The 21,573-nt window shown below is 33.4% G+C and overlaps 1 protein-coding gene and 1 pseudogene across 1 annotated transcript in view; both read right to left on the minus strand.

Moving 5' to 3' along the window:
* Positions 1-2,920: 2,920 nt before the first annotated feature.
* On the minus strand, positions 2,921-3,039 carry LOC145027659 (5S ribosomal RNA; annotated as a pseudogene).
* An 18,012-nt stretch (positions 3,040-21,051) lies between these two features.
* The window catches only part of LOC145045061 (GDSL esterase/lipase At5g45670-like), a 24,592-nt gene continuing 24,070 nt past the window's right edge, over positions 21,052-21,573 (minus strand). The window contains exon 5 of the mRNA XM_078993408.1: positions 21,052-21,385. Coding sequence (XP_078849534.1) covers positions 21,183-21,385 — 203 coding nt within the window. The 3' untranslated portion in view covers positions 21,052-21,182. The remainder of the gene's footprint in view (positions 21,386-21,573) is intronic.

The raw sequence follows: 21,573 nt of genomic DNA on the forward strand, positions 1-21,573 counted from the left end.
TATGTATACATGATATATAACTAATATTTAGACAACATTCGGATGAGTAACTGATGCCCTAAAGCCACATCCCAACGAGGAAAAGGAAATAAAGCTAGCTAGTCGTCCTAAGTCCTTTAAACATTATTTATATAACTATACATATCTAGGCATGCATTTGACAAAATAAAAGCATAAGAGAAGTTTTGTAAAACCTTTGGTAAGTTTAATACTAAGAAACGATGACTTGATGTCAATTTATAAAACGATTGAAAGTATTTTGTTTGATAAGAAAGTTTAAGTATAAAGAAAACCTTTGTTTGAAACACATTTGTAACAGAGTTTGAAGGGAAACATACAGTATGTAAGACGGTTTGATAAAGAGTTTTAAGCATGTAAAAACGTTTAAGAAAGTCATTTGAAGAAATCTATTTGGTAAATCAGTTAAGGTATAGTAAATCCATTTACATGCTAGTTATTAATCACATGTGATTGATATAATAACTAAACATGATTCAACTTGTATCCCCCCCTCCATAAAGCATTGATAAATATTTAGAAACATTTAAAAGGTTAATTAAGGGGTATGAACTCACTTGTAGTGAGTGGATCGTATGGAAGTGTCGGACAAGTGCTTGGTGTCAAGTGAAGACTTAAACACGCATAATGATCCTAATAACATATGAAGACATATGTATATATATATAATTAGTAATTATAACACTAATTAGACATGTATAAACATCCTAATGTGAGGAAAACACTTTTATCAAAGTGTTAGGAGGCTATCGGGTTGCAATAAAGGAGTGCAAAGCCTTATAAGGAAGTTTATGGTCAATGGACCATGTTTGTTCGAGTTTATGGCCTAGGGGAGTTTACTCCTGGCTGTAAACTCTCAACTGGGTCACCAAATAAGGCTCAAAGCTATAACGACTCAAGTGGTTAAGTGTTCCAAGTCTTAAACAAGAGGTTGGGTGGGTTTAAGGTCCAAGAATGGCCTTGTATGGTGATTACGGTTGGGGGACCACTTCCCCATGAGTTTACAGCAATAAACTCTTGGTATGAAGTACCATTTCATGTGTTGAAGTCCTTAGTTCAATGGTGTAAGGTTCTATGCTAATATACAAGGCTTACTAAGGTGTTAGGGTGTCATTTGCACCCTTAAAAGGGGTTTACGGCCCAAGAACATGTCTTGGTCGTAAACTCCTTTGATCACATGATTCTTTGTGATTTCTAAGCCCTAAACATGTTAAAACTAGTGTACAATGAGTTGGAACAAGATTACTTACGATCTAGGAGCTTGAATGGTCGGTTTTGGTCAAGAACACTAGTGTGTTTTCTTGGTGTTCTTGGTGAAACTTGAAGATCTACAAAATGGAATGATTTCACAGATGAAATCATGTAAGATTATTAGTTCATGTAAGATATTAACTAGTTAAGACAATAAGCTTGCGAGATATGAAGATCGGGATGATACTTGAGAGGATTTGGGCCAAGAGGAGGAAAGAAATGAACAAAGTGGCCAGAACTTGACCTTATAGGAGGAGTTTACAACCCACATGGAGTTTACAGCCATAAACTCCCATGTGGTGGCCGTGAACTCCTGGTCAAGATGTTCCAGACTTGTTCTTTGAGCTATAACTTTAGCTGATAAACCCCGACACTTATTCCTTAAGTGTACAAGGCTCAGAACGCTTAAATAAACTCTTGATTGTGCTAAAAGATAACAGTAATAAGTTTGACTTTTAATGAAGTGTTAGAATAAACTGGATGGAAATTTTCGGGTTGTCACATCATCCCCCGTTAGAGGGAATTTCATCCCGAAATTAGAATTTAGGTAAAGGAGTAGGCATGAATAATCGAGCAAGGAGGTGGGGATACTTCCTAATCAATTGTTTCTCGCGCTCACAAGTGAATTCGGGTCCTCGGTTGGTATCCCAACGAACCTTCACTAAACGGGAGGCGGTGTTGCTTCATCCGCTTGACCTCTCGATCAACGGTCACTACGGTTCTTCCACAAAGGCGAGGCCCTCGTTGATCTCGGTCTCGTCGAGTGGGATTTCGAGAGTCCTAACGGAAAGGTACGTTTTCAAGTTCGAGATGTGAAGGGTAAGGTGTACGTTACTGAGTTCGTGGTGTAGGTTGGGTTTGTGAGTTACAGGACCGATTCTGGCAAGAATCCCGGAGGTCCTAACTATATTGGATTTAGCTTACCATGCTTTCCGAAGCATATTAAGCCTTCCCAGAGTGAGACTTCCAAAAGGATTTGGCCTCTCACATGGAATTCCAATGTTTTCTTCCTCTTGCTTGTCTTCCCAGTCAAGGGCCACTCCCTTCTGAGTCAAAGTCGTAAGAGGTTCTGTAATCTGCGAGGAGTTCTAAATGAACTATGACAGTAGGTCAGCGAGACATAGAATTTGGCGAATTCCCGTTGGCGTCTTCGGTGCTGAAAAATTCTCAATGGTTTTGATTATTGGAAGGGTCCTCAAGAGTTCCCACATCACTAATAGTGTGCTTCAGGAATTTAACTCTTCAATTTCCAAAACTCGTATTTAGAAAATTTCATGTAAAGCTTCTCTGATTGTAATATTTCCATGGTTCGTTGTAGATGCTCTTTATGATTTCCTTCTTACTACGAGAGTAGATAAGTAAGTCATTTATAAGGGCAATGACGAACTGATCCAAGTAAGAATGGCGTACCCTATTCAGTAAGTTCATGAATACTACGAGTGTATTGGTCCTATCCGAGGGGTATCACTACGGACTCGTAGTGTTCGTATCGAGTTTGGAAGATTGTCCTCGGGATATCCTTCACTACCACTCGTAACTAGTGATATTCGGATCTTAGGTCCATTTCTAAAATGCACTTCGTTCCTTATGGTTGGCGACCAATCCATCTATGCGAGGCAGAAGGTAATGATTGCTAATGAATTCCTGTCGAGGTCTGCACCACGAGGACTTCCCAAGGTGTTACCCATCCTAGTACTTCACTCACCCAAACACGCTTAACTGCGGAGTTCTGATGGGATCCGGTGCATTAGTCTTGGTATGATCGCACCCGCTAAAGTCTGTCTTCTTGAAGAATAAGAACGGAGCTCTCAAAGGTGAGAAGCTTGGTCTTCTCATTCTTTTGTTGAGTAGTCGTTAAGCTGTCCGGACGGTTCTTGTATCTCCGTGGGCATTAGACCGTAGAGCGATATGGTTATAGGAGTCGTATTGGGTTCTAAGTTTTTTCGCATGGCGATGCGATTACTCGTAGTCTTGGGCAGTCTCTGTCCTGAAGTTCATATTAGAAGTCATACTTGGTTCATCAATCATAGTTTTCGTGTATACGAGTCGTATATAATTAATATTGAAAAGGTAGTCGAATAAATGATTCTTCTTTAACCTCACATCCCAACGAGGAAAAGAGTTAAAGTGGAATCATCAATTCTAAACTTGTAGAACCTTGATTATATACCACCCCTGTGTATACATTCTTCAGCAATAGATCAACTGTAAAGGTCCTTGGTTTGAACTTGACGTACTGTACGAGTGGTATTTCGGGGAGGTTTGTTGAGTTTTCTTCGGAGAGGATAAGAAATATGAGGTACTCTATGAATGAGTAATTCGGAGTTCTAGAATGACGACTTCACTAGAAGGGCGATTTTGGAGAAAGAGATGTGTGCACGATACTGGTATGGTGCGTATCAAATTGACTCTAGTTGTATGATAATGTCGGACTTACTTGGAAGTAGAGGCATTAGTTTTGAACACAAAGGTGTTACAGGCAAAACACAACGGTGCAACTTTTAACAGAATTACAGTACTTTAGAGTAACTACAGGAATACTGCTGCGAACAAAGTATACTACAAAAGGCAAGTGTACGCAGCACGAGGGTCCCTTAACTGACGGGATCTCGCAAAAGATAAGAATCGAGTTGCACTAGTTTTAAACAAGTTTTATGGGTCTGTTACAATGAAACTCCTTAATTACACTAACGTGGGTCCGGGGTGGTCCCTCTTGCGGCAGTGATCCTTAGTATTCTCCCATCTGAGCCGGAGTTCTTTGTTATTGGATAATCCTTCTTGAAGTGCCCTATCTCACCGCAATGGTGACATGTCTGGCTAGCACTAGCATTGGTGGTGGAAGTGAGGTGTCGAGTCAGATTTATGTGGACACAGGTGTTTTCTTTGTTCATCCACTTTGAAAATTTCTTTTTATGGGGTCCAGTTTTACCATTACTATCGTGTGCAGGGTTGATCCCGATGTCAGGGACTTGAGAAATGGTTCGTGTCGGTGCTCCACAGCTACGGGCATGGTGCCCTACCTTGTGGCAATTGCAGCATTGCATTTCATGACAAGCCCCGTTATGATAAAGCTACACTTGTTACACTTCGGGAGTTTTCCCTCGTATGGTCTGATCGGTGCTGAGACGGCAGGAGTTGCCACTTGTTGCCGTTGCAGGGCAAGTCTTTGGGATCGCTTGTGCTCCTTTCGGGCTTGGCGATTTCGTTTCCTCTTCTCGGTTTTACGGATTTGTAAGTCCGTGACTGTTGTCATTTGTTGGCTTCCCGTATTGGTACTACAATCGGAATTGTCGACTCCTTTTCCATTCTTGTTCACGTTGTCAGAGTTGATGTGTGCAAGGAAAGCTGTCACAGTAGTTGTTACCACGGGTTGTAATGTAGCGGCGTCGATATGAAGGATGGGGGCTTCGTTTCTCGGTGGGCTATTTCTGGATGACGACATGATTCTATAACACGAAAGAAAAGGGTTCGTGAGCTATTACGGTTGAACCTATGTTATTTGATTCTGACTAAGAGATGAGTTATTATACATGAAAACTTAGCTTATACACGTTATGATATAATCAAGAATAGGCGGATAATAAAATGTGTGATTCTACTCTAGTTTTACATCCCAATGAGGAATAGAAACTAAATTAGAAACCTCACATTCTATTGTCTACCAGGTCTTCGTTATATATAACTCGGGAATGTATAAGCGAGGAAAGTCATAATAATAATCTTTTTATGAATCCTTTTTGATGAACTAGAATTCCTAGTAAAGGCTACCATTAACCCTAGATGTACTTCGATTGTTCAATTAAAGAGTAAGAGTATGTTTTCAAAGGTTTGACCTACATCCCTATGATGCAGTCCTAGTACGGAATAGAAGTGTGTTCACGAAGGTTTGACCTACATCCCTGTGATGCAGTCCTAGTAAAGAGTAGATATAAATTCGTAGAATGGTCTCAAGAAGTTTGTCGTTCAAGTCGAGGTATTATTGGTTGGTGGATAATATGATCCAACCTTTGAAAGAGACATGGAAATGTTTCCGGGGTTAAATTACTATAGTCCAATGGCTTGACTAAAGCAAATTTCAGATGGACTCCAATGAAGGTAATTGAACAAAGAGTGACTCGGAAGTTAGTCGACTGTCAATATCATCGATGTTTAAAGATGTAATAAGTTCGGGAAAATTGACCTTGAGTAGGTCTTACATCACATATGGAGTAGAAAAGTCTTTGACAGCATAAAGACCTAACTAAAGTACTTAAAGTACAAGGTAGTCACACAGAAAAGTGCTACACAAAACATAGACAGGAATACGATTCTTTAAAACAAAGAAGGAAAGTAAAGCATCTCCTACTGGCAACGGTCACCCCTATGGTGAACCCTTAGTTCAGCTAGTTGACGTTCCATATCAAGTAGGTATCTTTCGTACACCCTCTGACGTACTCGGAGCTCTATGAGTTCGGCTCGAGTTTCAGCTAGGGCTTGCAGCAGGGTCTCATGGTTTCTCTCAGATCTCTCACTTGTGTGATCAAGGAGATTGGTGAAAATGGTATGCATTCTTGCATTGGCATTAACCTCTTCGATACGTTGGAGGGTCGTCCTGCCCTGAATTTCGTTTTGGGTAACTCTACGGATCAGGATTGGTAGAACTCTGTCTGTTGAGCTCCCTTCGTTTACGTTGTAGAAGCTTCGGTCTCCATTAAACGACATAGGTTGTTCTTTCTCTTCACTCCATGTTTCCAAGCATTCTACCCAATGAGGCATCGGGCCATGAAATGCCGGACAAGGGTTAGGATTTGGAATGGAAGCTACCGGAGGTAGGTTCTCAACCTTGGGCTTGGAGTTATCATTATCCGAAAGGTCTTCAGCATGGTGATCATTCAAAGGGATTGGATTATCATTCTCGGGTTCTTCTCCAAACCATCTCACATTGCCTTCATTCGGAAGGTACGGGTTGTCGTGCTAATGGAGTCCAACCATGTTATCTACGCGAGAATTGGGGTAAGGAAATAATTATTAGACAAACTATCTAGATAATTATTAGCTTATCTTCATTAGCTACATCACTATTTGCAAAGTGCATACCAGTGATATGTAATCAAAACAGGATAGGCCTTCGAATAAGTGACCTTAACTCCAAATTCACAAGGAACAGGGGTTAAGAAAAAATTTCACAGATTCTAAGTCTATGACATCCTAGTTACATATAACCTTAGTGTATCCACTTAGTAACTATCAACTTAGTAATGAAGATTCTTTTTAGTTCTCAAGTAAGTAATTATAGTAACACAAAACACTCCTATAGAATCATAGACTTAGGTTCTGCTTTAATGTTCTCATTGTGGTAGTGTTGGTAAGTTTTTAGACTTGTTGCCACATCACAACCATTCTTGGGCATGTGCTAATCAATCCTCGGACCAACATAGTTGATCAGGCTATGCCACTCCCAGGACTGACCATACATCCCCGAGCTTACCTGTGATATTCAACAATCGTAATACTTTTGTTCTTGTCATTGTGACACGGATTTTAGTATGAATGCAGGCACACATACTTAGTTAAATATTTTATTATTTGAAAGTATAAACTCTTGTTCAGAGTATTTTTAATCCCATTGTATTTATAGTTAGTATATCTTTTATGGGTTGATATACTTAATTCACTATAAACAATGCTCTGATACCAATCTGTCACACCCCCAAATTGAGAACGACATAAACGTTCTGGGACAGAGGACATCATGTAGTGTATCACAACAATGTAAAGTAGTAAACAAGCAACAACATCATCCATTACATTAATAGTATAATTTTAATTACAAGTGTGTTCTTTCATAGTATAAGACAACATAATGAATACTCAAAATAAAAGAGGAGTCTTGATTGCTCCGACTTCACAAAACCTGGTCGTCGTACCTATCTATTTGTGACCTGAGAATACAAGTTATTTTGAAAGCGAGTATCAACAATAAAGTTGGTGAATTCATAAGTATTAATGTGTCTTTGATTTGTAAAACAGTAAAGTAAAGACTTGTAAACATTTGGAGAAAATTTTGTATAAGTGTGAAAATGGTTGTAAGTAATTGTAAACGTTTGAAAACCCTAGAAAATCCTTTTTTTTCCTACTAGTATAAAATTAGTCTTCTACCAAGACTCGACTGTTTTGAAAGTAGTCTCCTATCAAGACCCGATTGTTTTGTAAGAAAGCATCACTGTAAATGTGACGGTTTTTCCCTGTTTAACTATTATTATAAAAGTTATAGTCTACCTCGTCGATTATGTGTATGAGTCACAATATAAAGGTAATAAGGAAAAATAGTTTATCTATATCAAATATATCCTACCTCGTCGTTCATGTGAATGTGTCACAAAGTAAAGGAAGGAAAATAATATAATAACTAAAAGATGTATCCTTTTGCATTAGGATATTTACGGCGTGGAAACTCGTTGAACAGTACAACCGTAGACACCCGTCGATGATCATTTTCCCTACTGTAGCTAACAACCTTGGGGGTTGAATGGTAAGTCCCGAAACATTTGTAACAGATTCTATGTAATAGTATCTATTAAACGTATTAATGTAAACGTGTTCATGTAAGCGTATCTATGTAAAGGTACTCATGTAAGCGTATCTATGTAAACGTATTCATGTAAGCGTATTCATGTAAGTGTATTCATGTAAGCGTATCTATGTAAACGTATTCATGTAGCATGTAATGTATTAGTATAGACTCATGAATGAACTAACTCATGTGTAATTCCTTGTACTTGGAATGGTAAGTAATATCTCCTAACTATACCTATTATAGTTACTAGTAATTTACGTGTATAACCGAGAGTACGCCTTTGCTACCCAAAGGTATTGAACTGACTGGAGGAACTTTTATGTCTATATATGTATACATGATATATAACTAATATTTAGATGACATTCGGACGAGTAACTGATGCCCTAAAGCCACATCCCAACGAGGAAAAGGAAATAAAGCTAGCTAGACGTCCTAAGTCCTTTAAACATTAATTATATAACTATACATATCTAGGCATGCATTTGACAAAAAAAAAAGCATAAAAGAAGTTTTGTAAAACCTTTGAGAAGTTTAATACTAAGAAACGATGACTTGATGTCGGTTTATAATACGATTGAAAGTATTTTATTTGATAATACAGTTTAAGTATAAGGAAAACCTTTGTTTGAAACACATTTGTAACAGAGTTTGAAAGGAAACAGATAGTATTTAAGACGGTTTGGTAAAGAGTTTTAAACATGTAAAAACGTTTAAGAGAGTCATTTGAAGAAATCTATTTGGTAAAACAGTTAACGTATAGTAAATCCATTTGCATGCTAGTTATTAATCACATGTGATTGATATAATAACTAAACATGATTCAACTTGTATCCCCCCCCCCCCCCAATAAAGCATTGATAAATATTTAGAAACATTTAAAAGGTTAATTAAGGGGTATGAACTCACTTGTAGTGAGTAGATCGTATGAAAGTGTCGGACAAGTGCTTGGTGTCAAGTGAAGACTTAAACACACACAATGATCCTAATAACATATGAAGACATATATATATATATATATATATATATATATATATATATATATATATATATATATATAATTAGTGATTATAACACTAATTAGACATGTATAAACATCCTAATGTGAGGAAAACACTTTTGTCAAAGTGTTAGGAGGCTATCAGGTTGCAACAAAGTAGTGCAAAGCCTTATATGTTTGTTCGAGTTTACGGCCCAGGGGAGTTTACTCCTGGCCGTAAACTCTCAACTGGGTCCCCAAATGAGGCTCAAAGCTATAATGACTCAAGTGGTTAAGTGTTCTAAGGCTTAAACAAGAGTTTGGGTGGGTTTAAGGTCCAAGAATGGCCTTGTATGGTGATTATGGACTAGGGACCACTTCCCCATGACTTTACGGCCATAAACTCATGATATGAAGTACCATTTCGTGTGTTGAAGTCCTTACTAGTTCATGTAAGATATTAACTAGTTAAGACAATAAGCTTACGAGATTTGAAGATCAGGGACGAAGATCGGGATGATACTTGAGAGGATTTGGGCCAAGAGGAGGAAAGAAATGAACAAAGTGGCCAGAACTTGACCTTATAGGAGGAGTTTATGGACCACATGGAGTTTACGGCTGTAAACTCCCATGTGGTGGCTGTGAACTCCTGGTCAAGATGTTCCAGACTTGTTCTTTGAGCTATAACTTCAGCCGATAAACCCCGACAATTATTCCTTAAGTGTACATGGCTCAGAATGCTCAAATAAACTCCTAATTGTGCTAAAAGATAACAATAATGAGTTTGACTTTGAATGAAGTGTTAGACTGAACTGGATGGAAAATTTCGGGTTGTCACAGTTTACTGCCTCAACCATGGTCACCGCCCCATTATCCCAAACGGCTTGCTTCGTTCTTTATTACACCACCAGTTCCTTCCACCACTTTCATTTTTGTTCCTCATGCTTCCCCCACCGCCTCTCTTATCAGCTATCTTCTCCACCACCTACACATACATCTTCGACCGTACCTCCGACCTTTATGGCCTTCTTTCTAATCGAATCAGAGGAGAGGTCATGTAGGTCACCGTCCTCTCCGATTGAATCAGGGATATTAAGACGTGCCGATGGGCCACAAAGGTAGAAAACGGCGGTGTCGTAGGCACGACAGACGTAGACGGGGGAGGAGTAAGAACCAAGCCAAATACGAGAACGTTTATTAGGTTCTCAAATCTCGGAGACCCACTTCCTCATCATAATTCCTCTGTAGGGTTTGTTGGTTTCAATTGAGTGAATCTCCTTTCTCTTAGATGATGAACAGCCGCCATCTACCTCCATGTGTGGTTGTTGTGATTTTCGTATAGTTTGGGGATTCATATATACCATTGCTTTTGTGTTTTTATTGTTTATGCTATCTGTTCTTTCGAGGAATTCTTAGATTCATAGTTAGATATTGGTAACTACTTCTCATATCTTATCCGTATTTATGGCAGATGAAGGTGGAAAAGCTGCAAAGATGGAAGGTGTTGTTCGCACTGGTAGGAAGGGTAGCGTGAGAAGGTTTGTTTCTTATATCTCTTGAATGAAGAGAATATTTTTGCTTTCATCTTAAGCTTCAACTTTTGGTCTTAAGAGATCCTCTGTGCAATCTTGAACTAATTTAAACCCATGTATTACTGTAACTTTACTCCTTATCTGATACAACTAACAATTCACTCTTTATCTAATATGTATAAGTGGTTTCAGTTTGGAACATCATATTCGTCTTAATTTCAGATTTTGAACTCAATGCAAAACTGCTAATATAAACATTGAGTTATAAAACACCGAGCTTATTACAAATGTAGAAATGGTTTAAACATCAAGCTTGATTAGGCTCACAAGCCTAAACAAATTTACACAAATTTAGTTATATAAACTTTAAGTTGAAGCAGATGCAAAGTTTTTTAGGCCAACTTAGTTGTTTCCCATACTTGCTTGCTTCTTGGTGGCTCAAGATATAAAGCTCCTTCCGACACTTGTTTTCTACCTTTGCTCCCACTACACATCTGTCCAAAGAAGGTTAAAACAAGGGTTGTAAAGCTAAAACCTTCACTACTTTCAACAAATAGAGAAAAAAGAAATCAATATAAACGCGAAGCAGAAGGGCCAAAAATCAATATATTGAGGTCTGGAACGGTACTCTTGAAAGGCTATATTTCTTCTGATGGTCAGGTACATTTAGCATTATTGATTGAATGAAAAGATACTTGTGATTGTTGGTTATCATATGATGCTGATTACTTTCCCTTTTTTACTCCTCAGGTGAATAATAAAAACTTGTAGGGAGCTAGGTATAGGGGATGGGCGATTCTACCAACCTGGGTACCATAATCGAGCAAAAGTACATTTTAAAATGATGTGTACTTTCACCCAAGAGTTAAACGTGTACAACTTTTTTCCAAATCATTTTTGGGATTTGTTTCTTAATTTATAAATCAAATTTCAGTTCTATTCATACTGATTACTGTTATTTTTGAAATTTTTGTAGTTTTTGTTTTCTAATCTATACTTTTTGTGTTGTTCTGGTATGATGAAGATACACATATAATTAACTTATATTGGTTTTTTTTCCACTCAGATCCCGTATCATGTTTTTGAAGTGCACCAAAGTTCTCATCTTTTCAACTTTACAGATAAATAATATAGATAATCATGTAATCCTTTACACTCGACAATGCCATGGTGTTATTATAAATAAATAATATCATTTGATATAATATGTAGATATGTATGATTTTAAAGTCCAACCCCGCACTTTGAAGAGAATAGGTGTAAACGCAATACCAATAATTGAGGAAGTTAACATTTTTAAGGATGAAACAGTTATCAATAAAATCACTTTTTTTTCTTAGGTATCTTCACATTTTGAACTTCTGATATATTCCATTTGTGGACCCGGATGGGAATCTATGGGTTGAGGAATCCGGACATGAAGATGATTAGGTAAAATGTGTAATTTTGACCCTTTTACCAAAAAGTTAGTTGATTTTCGGTTATGTTAATTTGTTAAAAATAAAAAGGATGAAAAATTAAAACTCGGTAAAAAATGAAACAAATTGAGAGTTGAAAGTTGTCCAATGTGTATTTAAATCTTACAACCTCCTAAATTGTTTTATTCAAGAAAAAAGATTTAAGTTAAAGGGATAATCATTAAAATGACAAAATTACCTATTTGTAATTTGATTGTAGTGTCGAGATGTAATTGCTTTGTTGCCATGGGAGGAATGGTGGAAGAGATTGGTCTGATGTTCCCAAATGATGCCTTTGAAAATGAATTGCAGGTTTTTCTTGTTGTAAGGAAGCAAAAAAAACATTTTAGGGTAACTTTGCTCAGGTGCTTATTTATGTAATATTTCTCATTGAATTGTTTATATTGTTGCTAGCTTTATAAACTTTTTTTAATTGGTGTTTATTAAAATTTAAAATTAATCAAGTGTTGCAGGTAGGACGGGTTCTTCCTTTTAGTGTAGTCTAACCACCGCAATTTATTGACAACCCACCCTTGCTTCGTTTAGTAGGATCAACTCCTTTGAAGTCAAAATCGAGAGGATTTCTCTTTTGTTATAATGTGCATTTGAATTGATGGTAATCCTAATTCCTAGGATTCGGGGTATAAATTTTCATATGAATTGTTTTGTTGTGCATTGTGATTTATATAATAAGAAGATCAAGGTTTAACATGGAAAGTAGTCTTTACAAATGGTCAAAAAGACATAATGGTACTTCGAATAATAGTATTTACGTGTAAATTTTCGGATTAATTTGTTTTTGCTGAATTTTCTTGAAATATGTAAAATGTAGGATCAATAATATGTTTTACAAATGGGTCACAAGATCCATGGAGAGAGGTATATGCGACATTACTTCAGGGGCGGATTTGGAAGAATTAATTAAGTTTTGGAAGAAAAATGGCACCAAAAATTCCACTAATGTTTACAGGTTTTGTGACATGCTTACCATCACTGCTAACTCAACAAATTGCATACCTTTACTTAGAAGATCTCTAACAAATTATAGTAATGACTTTTTTCTTCCTAGCTATAACATTCATATAATTGGGTAGACTTTTCAAAATAAAGTAGTATGTTATACTAAGTAGATTTCCATTTGAATCAATATTCACATTTAATAAGATTAGGTTTCGTTGTATTGTTTAGAAATGGCAACGAACTTTGAGAGGGCACCCGCAAATACTGTTGGCCTTTCGATCCCCGTAACGCGGGGATAACTTTCTAGTTCTAATTTTAAATTTAACCTATGACTATTCATTTATTCATTGCTGAATAATAACATAAAGTTGTAGATGCAAAATTCATTGTAGAATATTAACATAAAAATTATGTTTTTACGTAACATATATATATATATATATATATATATATATATATATATATATATATATATGTGTGTGTGTGGGAAAAGTGAATATACTCTTGGGGGTATATAAGCTTAGGTACCCAATCCACCATAATACGTCGTTTTCTTTGACATATTCATTACATTATTCTTAAACTTCAACCCCTAGCTTGATTTACTTTTAATATTTTCAAATTTTCATTATTATCTTTCTCTTACATCACATCTTTTTGTCAAACACTTACTAAGCTATATATATTATAGTTGAAAATGAAATTTATGTAAGAAGAAAATAAATATGAAATTTTTAAAAATCTTAGAAGTAAATATTCTAAGAACGTAAAAACACTATGTTTATATTGTTATTCTGTAATAAATATTGTATATATGTTTATTATTGAAGTAATTTTAATATGAATATTACGTTTGATCATTCATATATTCATTAGAATGCTATTATTCTATTATAAATTTATGTATGTGTATTTTTATAATAAATTCTCATTTTAATTTTAACATATAACTATTCATTTATTTATTGCAGAATAATGACATAAAGTTGTGGATATAAAATTCATTACAGAATAATAACTTAAAAATAATATATTTACATTCTCACACTATTTACTGTTTTTATTTGAACTACTATATATATATATATATATATATATATATATATATATATATATATATATATATATATATATATATATATATATATATTAAGTGTTAAATGACACTTTTCTAGAAAATAATTAGGACATTTTTAAAAATTTATTCACATTTAGTAGTTTAAAAAAATATAAATATACTTATATTAATTAATAAATGTAATAGAATATATATATATATATATATATATATATATATATATATATATATATATATATATAAACTTAGGTACCCAAACCCACTATAATACAATGTTTTGTTTGATATATTCATTATAATGTTCTTAAACTTCAACCCCCTAACTTGATTTACTTTCAACATTTTCAAAATTTCACCATTATATTCCTCTTACATCACATCTTTTTGTCAAACACTACTAAGCTATATATATTATAGTTAAAAGTGAAAAATATGTAAGAGGATAATAAATGTGAAATTTATAAAAAATTTCGAAGTAAATCAAGTTAGAAGTTGAATTATAAGAACATTGAACAATTACAATGTATATATATGACACAAAACAACGTAATATAGTAAGTTTATGTACCTAAGCTTATATACCCTTAAGGGTATATTCACTTTTCCCATATATATATATATATATATATATATATATATATATATATATATATATATATATATATATATATATATATATATATATATAATCAGTGTCACCTACCACTTTCAAGTTACATCACTAGATGGTATATCAATTACGAAATAAGGCTAGTGGGTGTGGTGTCATACTTGTCAGTTGTCACGGTCCATGCATGTGTCACGTTAGCTTTGTCATACTTTTTCAAGATTTTACCATTTTCATGGTATGGGTTACCATACTTATCATGATATTTTTTTAATTAATTAATTTAAAGAAATAAACATTTCAAACATACAATTTTTTATAACTTAAATTTCATTTAACTAGAATAATAATTAGGATTTATAAGTCGATGGTTGGTTTTGTAATTTCAAAAACTATTTATATAGAGAGAATTGAAGATGGAGATACGTTTTTGTTAGTAGACCAAATCCTAAGGACCTTTTATGTCAAATCTAGAAAATTTGTTGTCTTCTTCCCCATCTGAACGTAGGAATGGCAACGAAGCGAGTTCGGGGCGGGGCATGGTTTCCCAAACCCGCCCCGATATTTTTTGGGTTTCTTATCGGGGCGCCCCATTGGGTTTCAGGTAATCCCGTCGGGTTTCGGGTATCATATCGAGTTTATAACAATTCATAACGAAATCTTTATTCTGTCTTAGGGTACCCCGATGTCTTATAAAAAATACATGGTTTATCATCCCTTTTAAATTAAAAATATGATGTCTCACTTTAATAAAATAAATTGGACGTTATATTAAAAATTATTTGATTTAAGTTAAATACAATACGCCAAAACATAAAAAATTGTTAATAACTAAAAAAATTATTTGATTTAAGTTTAATGTAATACGTCAAAAGATAAAAAAAAAATGATCATTCACGCCATATTTTTAAAAAGGAAATCTCCAATAAAGTCCTAAAATTTTGGCCCAGTTTACGTTTTAGTCCTAAACTAATTTTTGTTTACGAAAAAGTCCTAAAAACCAGCAAAAGTATGCATTTTGACCCTTTTTGACTGGTTGGAACCGTCAACAAATTAATTTGGGACTATTTCACAAACTGACCCAAAATATTGGGACTATTCCACAAAATGACCCAAAATATTGGGATTTTTCTGCAAAGAAAATATTATGACTTTTCTACAAACAAAAACCTTATTATTATTATTATTATTATTATTATTATTGTTATTATTATTATTATTATTATTATGATTATTATTATTATTATTATTATTATTATTATTATTATTATTATTATTTAAAAATATAAACAAGTATACTAATTTTTAAATTTATTATTATTAGAAAAAACATCATAAATGGTCCCTGTGGTTTTTTAAAATCTAAAGTTTAGTCCCTGTGGTTTAAAAACCTCATAGATGGTCCTTGTGCTTTCAAAACTTTTGATGATTGGTCCTTATTGCTAACTCCGTTAAGTTTGTCCGTTAACTGAAGGGCATTTTTGTCATTTCACGACTACAGGGACCATTTATGATACTTTCATTTATTAAAAAAAATAATATGCAAAAGGGGTCCCACTTCTCTCTCTCTCTCTCTCTCTCTCTCTCTCTCTCTCTCTCTCTCTCTCAAACCATCAACATATTCCCCTTTGCTCAGCCTCCTAATGATCGACACACACACTGACGGACATACACACACAACGATCTTCTCTTCGCGTACCCATCAGACGAGTGGCCTTCGAGTCGCACACAATAGAGTTGAAGCTTCCTATTAACTCCGATCTGCAAACCTTAATTTCGACGGCGGTGGTTTCGATTTAGTTGGGGATGAAGCAAGGTCAGTATGATTGTAATGAATGATGTCGTGTAGGAGGTGGTCCATATGCTTTAGGAGTTTCTCGACTACCACCATTGTCTGCCACCACCACCTGCAACCACCTCCTTCTCCACATAGAAATCACCGGACTCCACCTGGGTTGAGGGTTTTAAACTTGGAGGAGTTTTCAAGATCTGCACTAGGGTAAGGGCTATTTAAAATGAATTCGTATTCGAAAAGCTAAACATGTGTGGGTATATATGTGTGTGAATGTTTATGTCAATGTGTTCTTGGGTGGATATGAAATGTGTGTTCATCAGCTTTGGATTTCTTTCTTTCTCTTAAGGACCAATCGATTTTCTGGTTTTTTTCTCTTCAAGAACAATCGATTTTATATGTTTGTTTCTGAACTGAAAATCGATTTTTGACCCCTTCATCAATTCTTCATCCTTTAAGAACTCCATAAAAAGATACAAAAAGGGATCTTTGTGGAAGCTCTCGTTGGTGTTCTATTTCTTGAGCATCGATCCAATGTATTTTCAACAGGAGAAGACTCTATGAAGAATCCTTTTTGTTATTATTTTTCTTTGGAATTCCGGGGAAGAATCATCGAGGAAGAATGACATTGATCAAAGCGATGATGAGGAAATGGAGGAAAGAGATGGACTATGCAATAGTTAGGTCTGATCCGAGAGAGAGAGAGAGAGAGAGAGAGAGATGGGGGTGGGACCCATTGTGCATTTTTTTTAATAAATGAAAATATCATAAATGGTCCCTGTGGTTGTGAAATGACGAAAATGCCCTTTTAGTTAACGGACAAACTTAACGGAGTCAGCAATAAGGACTAATCGTCAAAAGTTTTGAAAGCACAAGGACCATCTATGGGGTTTTTAAACCACAAGGACTGAACTTCAGATTTTGGAAAACCACAGAGACCATTTATGATGTTTTTTCTTATTATTAATATTTTTAATAGTACATATACACTTAAAATAAATATTAAAGAAAATATTTAAAGATGGAGTAAATTACATGAATAGTCCCTATGGTTTGGGGTAATTTGTGTGTTTGTTCCCTAACTTATTTTTTTATTTTGGAAGGTCCTTGCTGTTTGTTTTTGTTACATGTTTGGTCCCTATCTTACCTAAAAAGACTATTATTTAAATAGGGAAAAGTGGTGGGGTAGGTAAGGTAAGGTGAGGGTGGGTGGGGTTGGGGTTGGGGTGTTTTATTTAAATAAATTAAAAAATCAAGGGCAAAATAGTCTTTTTTAGGTAAGATAGGGACCAATCGCGTAACAAAAACAAACAGTAGGGACCTTCCAAGTTAAAAAATTAAGTTAGAGACCAAACACAGAAATTACCCTAAACCATAGGGACCATTCGTGTAATTTACTCTTAAAGATGAAGGTTGTGGTGATGGTAATGTTTTAAGCATTGAAATCATGAATATTGCTTGTATGTCCTCACTTTGTATATGATCATTTCACATTTCTTATTATTGTTTTCAATTCAAAATATTAACACTTAACAATTTAAAAGAAGTTGCCTATTTGTAAAATTGTGTATAAATAGTTTAAGGCATACATGTATATCACACGCTCACTATTTGTAAACAATTTGAAAAACCAGTAGCTTCTTTTAAATTGTTAAATATTAATATTCTGAATTAAAAATAATACTAATAAATGTGAAATGACCATATAAAAAGTTAGAATATACAAACAGACAATTATGATTTCAATGCTTAAAGTATTACCATCCACTCAATCTTCACATTTATAAAATGTCTTTAATATTTTTTAAATTTAAATGTATTTATATGTATTATCAACAATATTAATAATAACCAAATTAAAAAATAGTATACTTATTTATATTTTTAATAATAATAATAATAATAATAATAATAATAATAATAATAATAATAATAATAATAATAATAAGGTTTTTATTTGTAGAAAAACCCTAATATTTTTTGATTTTGCAGAAAATCATAATATTTTGGGTCAATTTATGAAATAGTCCTAAATTAATTTTCTTACCGGTTTCAACCAGTCAAAAAGGGTCAAAATGCAAACTTTTGCCGGTTTTTAAAACTTTTTCATAAACAAAAATTAGTTTAAGACTAAAACATAAATCGGGTCAAAATTTTAGGACTTTATTGGAGATTTCCCTTTTTAAAAACTAAAATGATTGTCCCAACTATGTATTTTCTCTTTGAATGCGTGCAATTCACATCAAAAGTATATGTATATGTGTGTATATATATATATATATATATATATATATATATATATATATATATATATATATATATATATATATAGGGCGGGGCGGGACGGGGCGAGGAGAAGCCACTCCCTATCCCGAACCCGATAACGACCCATTACCCAACCCGAAATGATCGGGTTTCGGGTTTCCCCGTCAGGTTCAGGCTTCTTTGTCATCCCTATCTGAACGCTTACACACGAAGTTTTTTTGTTGACCTACAACTTTAAAAGAAAAACTAAATCCCCACTTTCTCTCCATTTTCCCCAAATCATACACTCTCTCTTATCGGCACAAATCTACCGATTTGCCGAGCCGAGCTCGACATGCTGATGGTTCAACCCGGTGTTCGCTGCCGAGGTAGTCGAGTTGGTTGTCGAGGCCATACTGTCTACTGTCTAGCCTAGTTAACATACGGACTTTAAATTTGGTTTATATATATATATATATATATATATATATATATATATATATATATATATATATATATATATATATATATATATATATATATATGGTGAGATTTAATAGAGAACTATAATTAACCAAGGAACCAAGAAATCAATTTTTTTTTTTAACTTTTAGAACTTATTTTTTATTTAAAAAAAATAAAAAATAAAATAAAAATACAGCAATTCGTAACTTTTATCATTTTTCAATGATATCAAATTCGATTTTTTTACGTCCAATTGATAATGTGAATTTTTAAAATTTCACAACGTGAATCAGGATTCACCCGGTCAATACGAAAAATAATTTTCACATTCACAATGTTAACATATAATTTAGATATTCTTAGATTTTTTTTTCGATAAAGAATAAGCAATAGAAATTGAAAAATAGATTTGGTTTCTTGAAGAATTAATAATTATGATTCTCTATTGCTTTTTATATATATATATATATATATATATATATATATATATATATATATATATATATATATATATATATATATATATATATATATATATATATATATATATATATATAATTAATTTCATATTATCATTTATTGCTTTAGTTTGATTTTGATAGTCGTTTTGATAAGACAAAAAAAAAAAAAAAAAAAAAAAAAAATATTATCGTGCTCCACTTTTCTCTAATAATTAATTTTGAACAGATTTATGTTAATAGCTTGTTAATTTAGTTTTCTTTTTCTTCGATTGTACAGTTAGAGTTTCCATATAAAAATAAAATTTAATAAGTAATCACACGTTAATTTAGAGAAAAAAGTAACCATAATGTAAATTATGTTTTCTTTTTCTTCGATTTTAACATCTTTGTTTTTATGCACATCAAATTTAACTATTTTTTGTTTTTACATATTCTATTGTAAATTATGTTTTGAGAACCGTATATACATAAAGTTTTATCATCCCGTTTCGAAAAAAATTAAGGACGTGTACATATATATATATATATATATATATATATATATATATATATATATATATATATATATATATATATATATATATATATATATGGTAAAGTGAATATACCTAACAACCTTATATAAGCTTAGGTACCTAACTCTATAATACTATATCGGTTTGTATCATATTTACATTATAATTGCTTAAGGTTCTTAAACTTCAACCTAATAACTTGATTACTTCCAAAATCTTTGGACTTTCACAAATATCTTTCTTTTACATTACGTATTTCTATCAAATACCACCTGATGGGTTTCATATCCTACCGATACAAATGAAAGGATGTAGGAGAAATATAATGATGAATTTCCAAATTTTTTTGAAGTAAATTAAGTTTAGGGATGAAGTTTAAGAAACTTGGATGATTGCAATGAAAATTTAATACAAAATGACGTAGTTTGATGAGGTTAGGTACCTAAGCTTATATAAGGTTGTTAGGTATATTCACTTTACCCATATATATATATATATATATATATATATATATATATATATATATATATATATATATATATATATATATATATATAGAGAGAGAGAGAGAGTAAATTACTGAAATCGTCCCTGTAGTTTGGTCAAAGTTGAATGTTTGCTCCCTAACTTTTTTTTGCACTCGAATCATCCCTGTGGTTTGGTTTTGTTGCGTTTTTCGTACCTGTGTTTTGATTTTGTTGCATTTTTCGTCCCTTACATATATAAAGTTAGGGACCAAACATGCAACTTTTACCAAACTATAGGGACGAAAAACGCAACAAAAGCAAACCACATGGACGATCCGAGTGCAAACAAAAAGTTAGAGATCAAATGTGCAATTTTGACCAAATCACAGGGACGATTTCAGTAATTTACTCATATATATATATATATATATATATATATATATATATATATATATATATATATATATATATATATATATATATATATATATATATATATATATATATTATGGAGTCTGCTGCAAAATACGTATATGCAAAACGTAGTATCATACAACTTGCATCACATAATTAAGAAGATTATCCAACCCTGTCAATCAAATTGGAAAGCATCACAAGCCATACGTTTTATATTAGATGTTTGCCCATTATTTAATTATTGATAGATGATAAAGCAAGATTGATATTTGATAGATAAACACTAGAATATTGCTTTTTATTTTAGTCCAAAAAGTAATAATCAACTGGAAGCTACACATCAATTCCTTTCTTGATTGCTAGACTGTCAACATCGGAAATGATCATTTAGTCTTCGAGAAATAGAATGGTGAGAGGGTCGCGTATGCCTTTGCTCCGTCTACTAGGCTAATACTCTCGGTAGTATGAAATCCATCCCAAAAGAGGTAGTTTTTCCTTGCACCACATGGGATTTCATTGGGGACACATTGCCCTTCGCCGATTGTGGTGGAGATATTGCAACAAGGTTTGTCAGTAATATTGAAATCTGGATATAGGGAAAAAATCATATGTGAATGATTACATAACTGGATGATTTAAGCATTTGCACAAATTAAACTTCCTAACACATTCATATATTCAAAAAAAAACAAAAGCAAATCATCAGAGTGTCAAACCCATTCATATTTATAAAGACAAAACAACTACTTCATTAGTCATAATTTATAACTAGTT

This window comes from Lactuca saligna, chromosome 1 (assembly GCF_052625555.1).
Source record: "Lactuca saligna cultivar CGN05327 chromosome 1, ASM5262555v1, whole genome shotgun sequence".
Taxonomy (NCBI): Eukaryota; Viridiplantae; Streptophyta; class Magnoliopsida; order Asterales; family Asteraceae; genus Lactuca; species Lactuca saligna.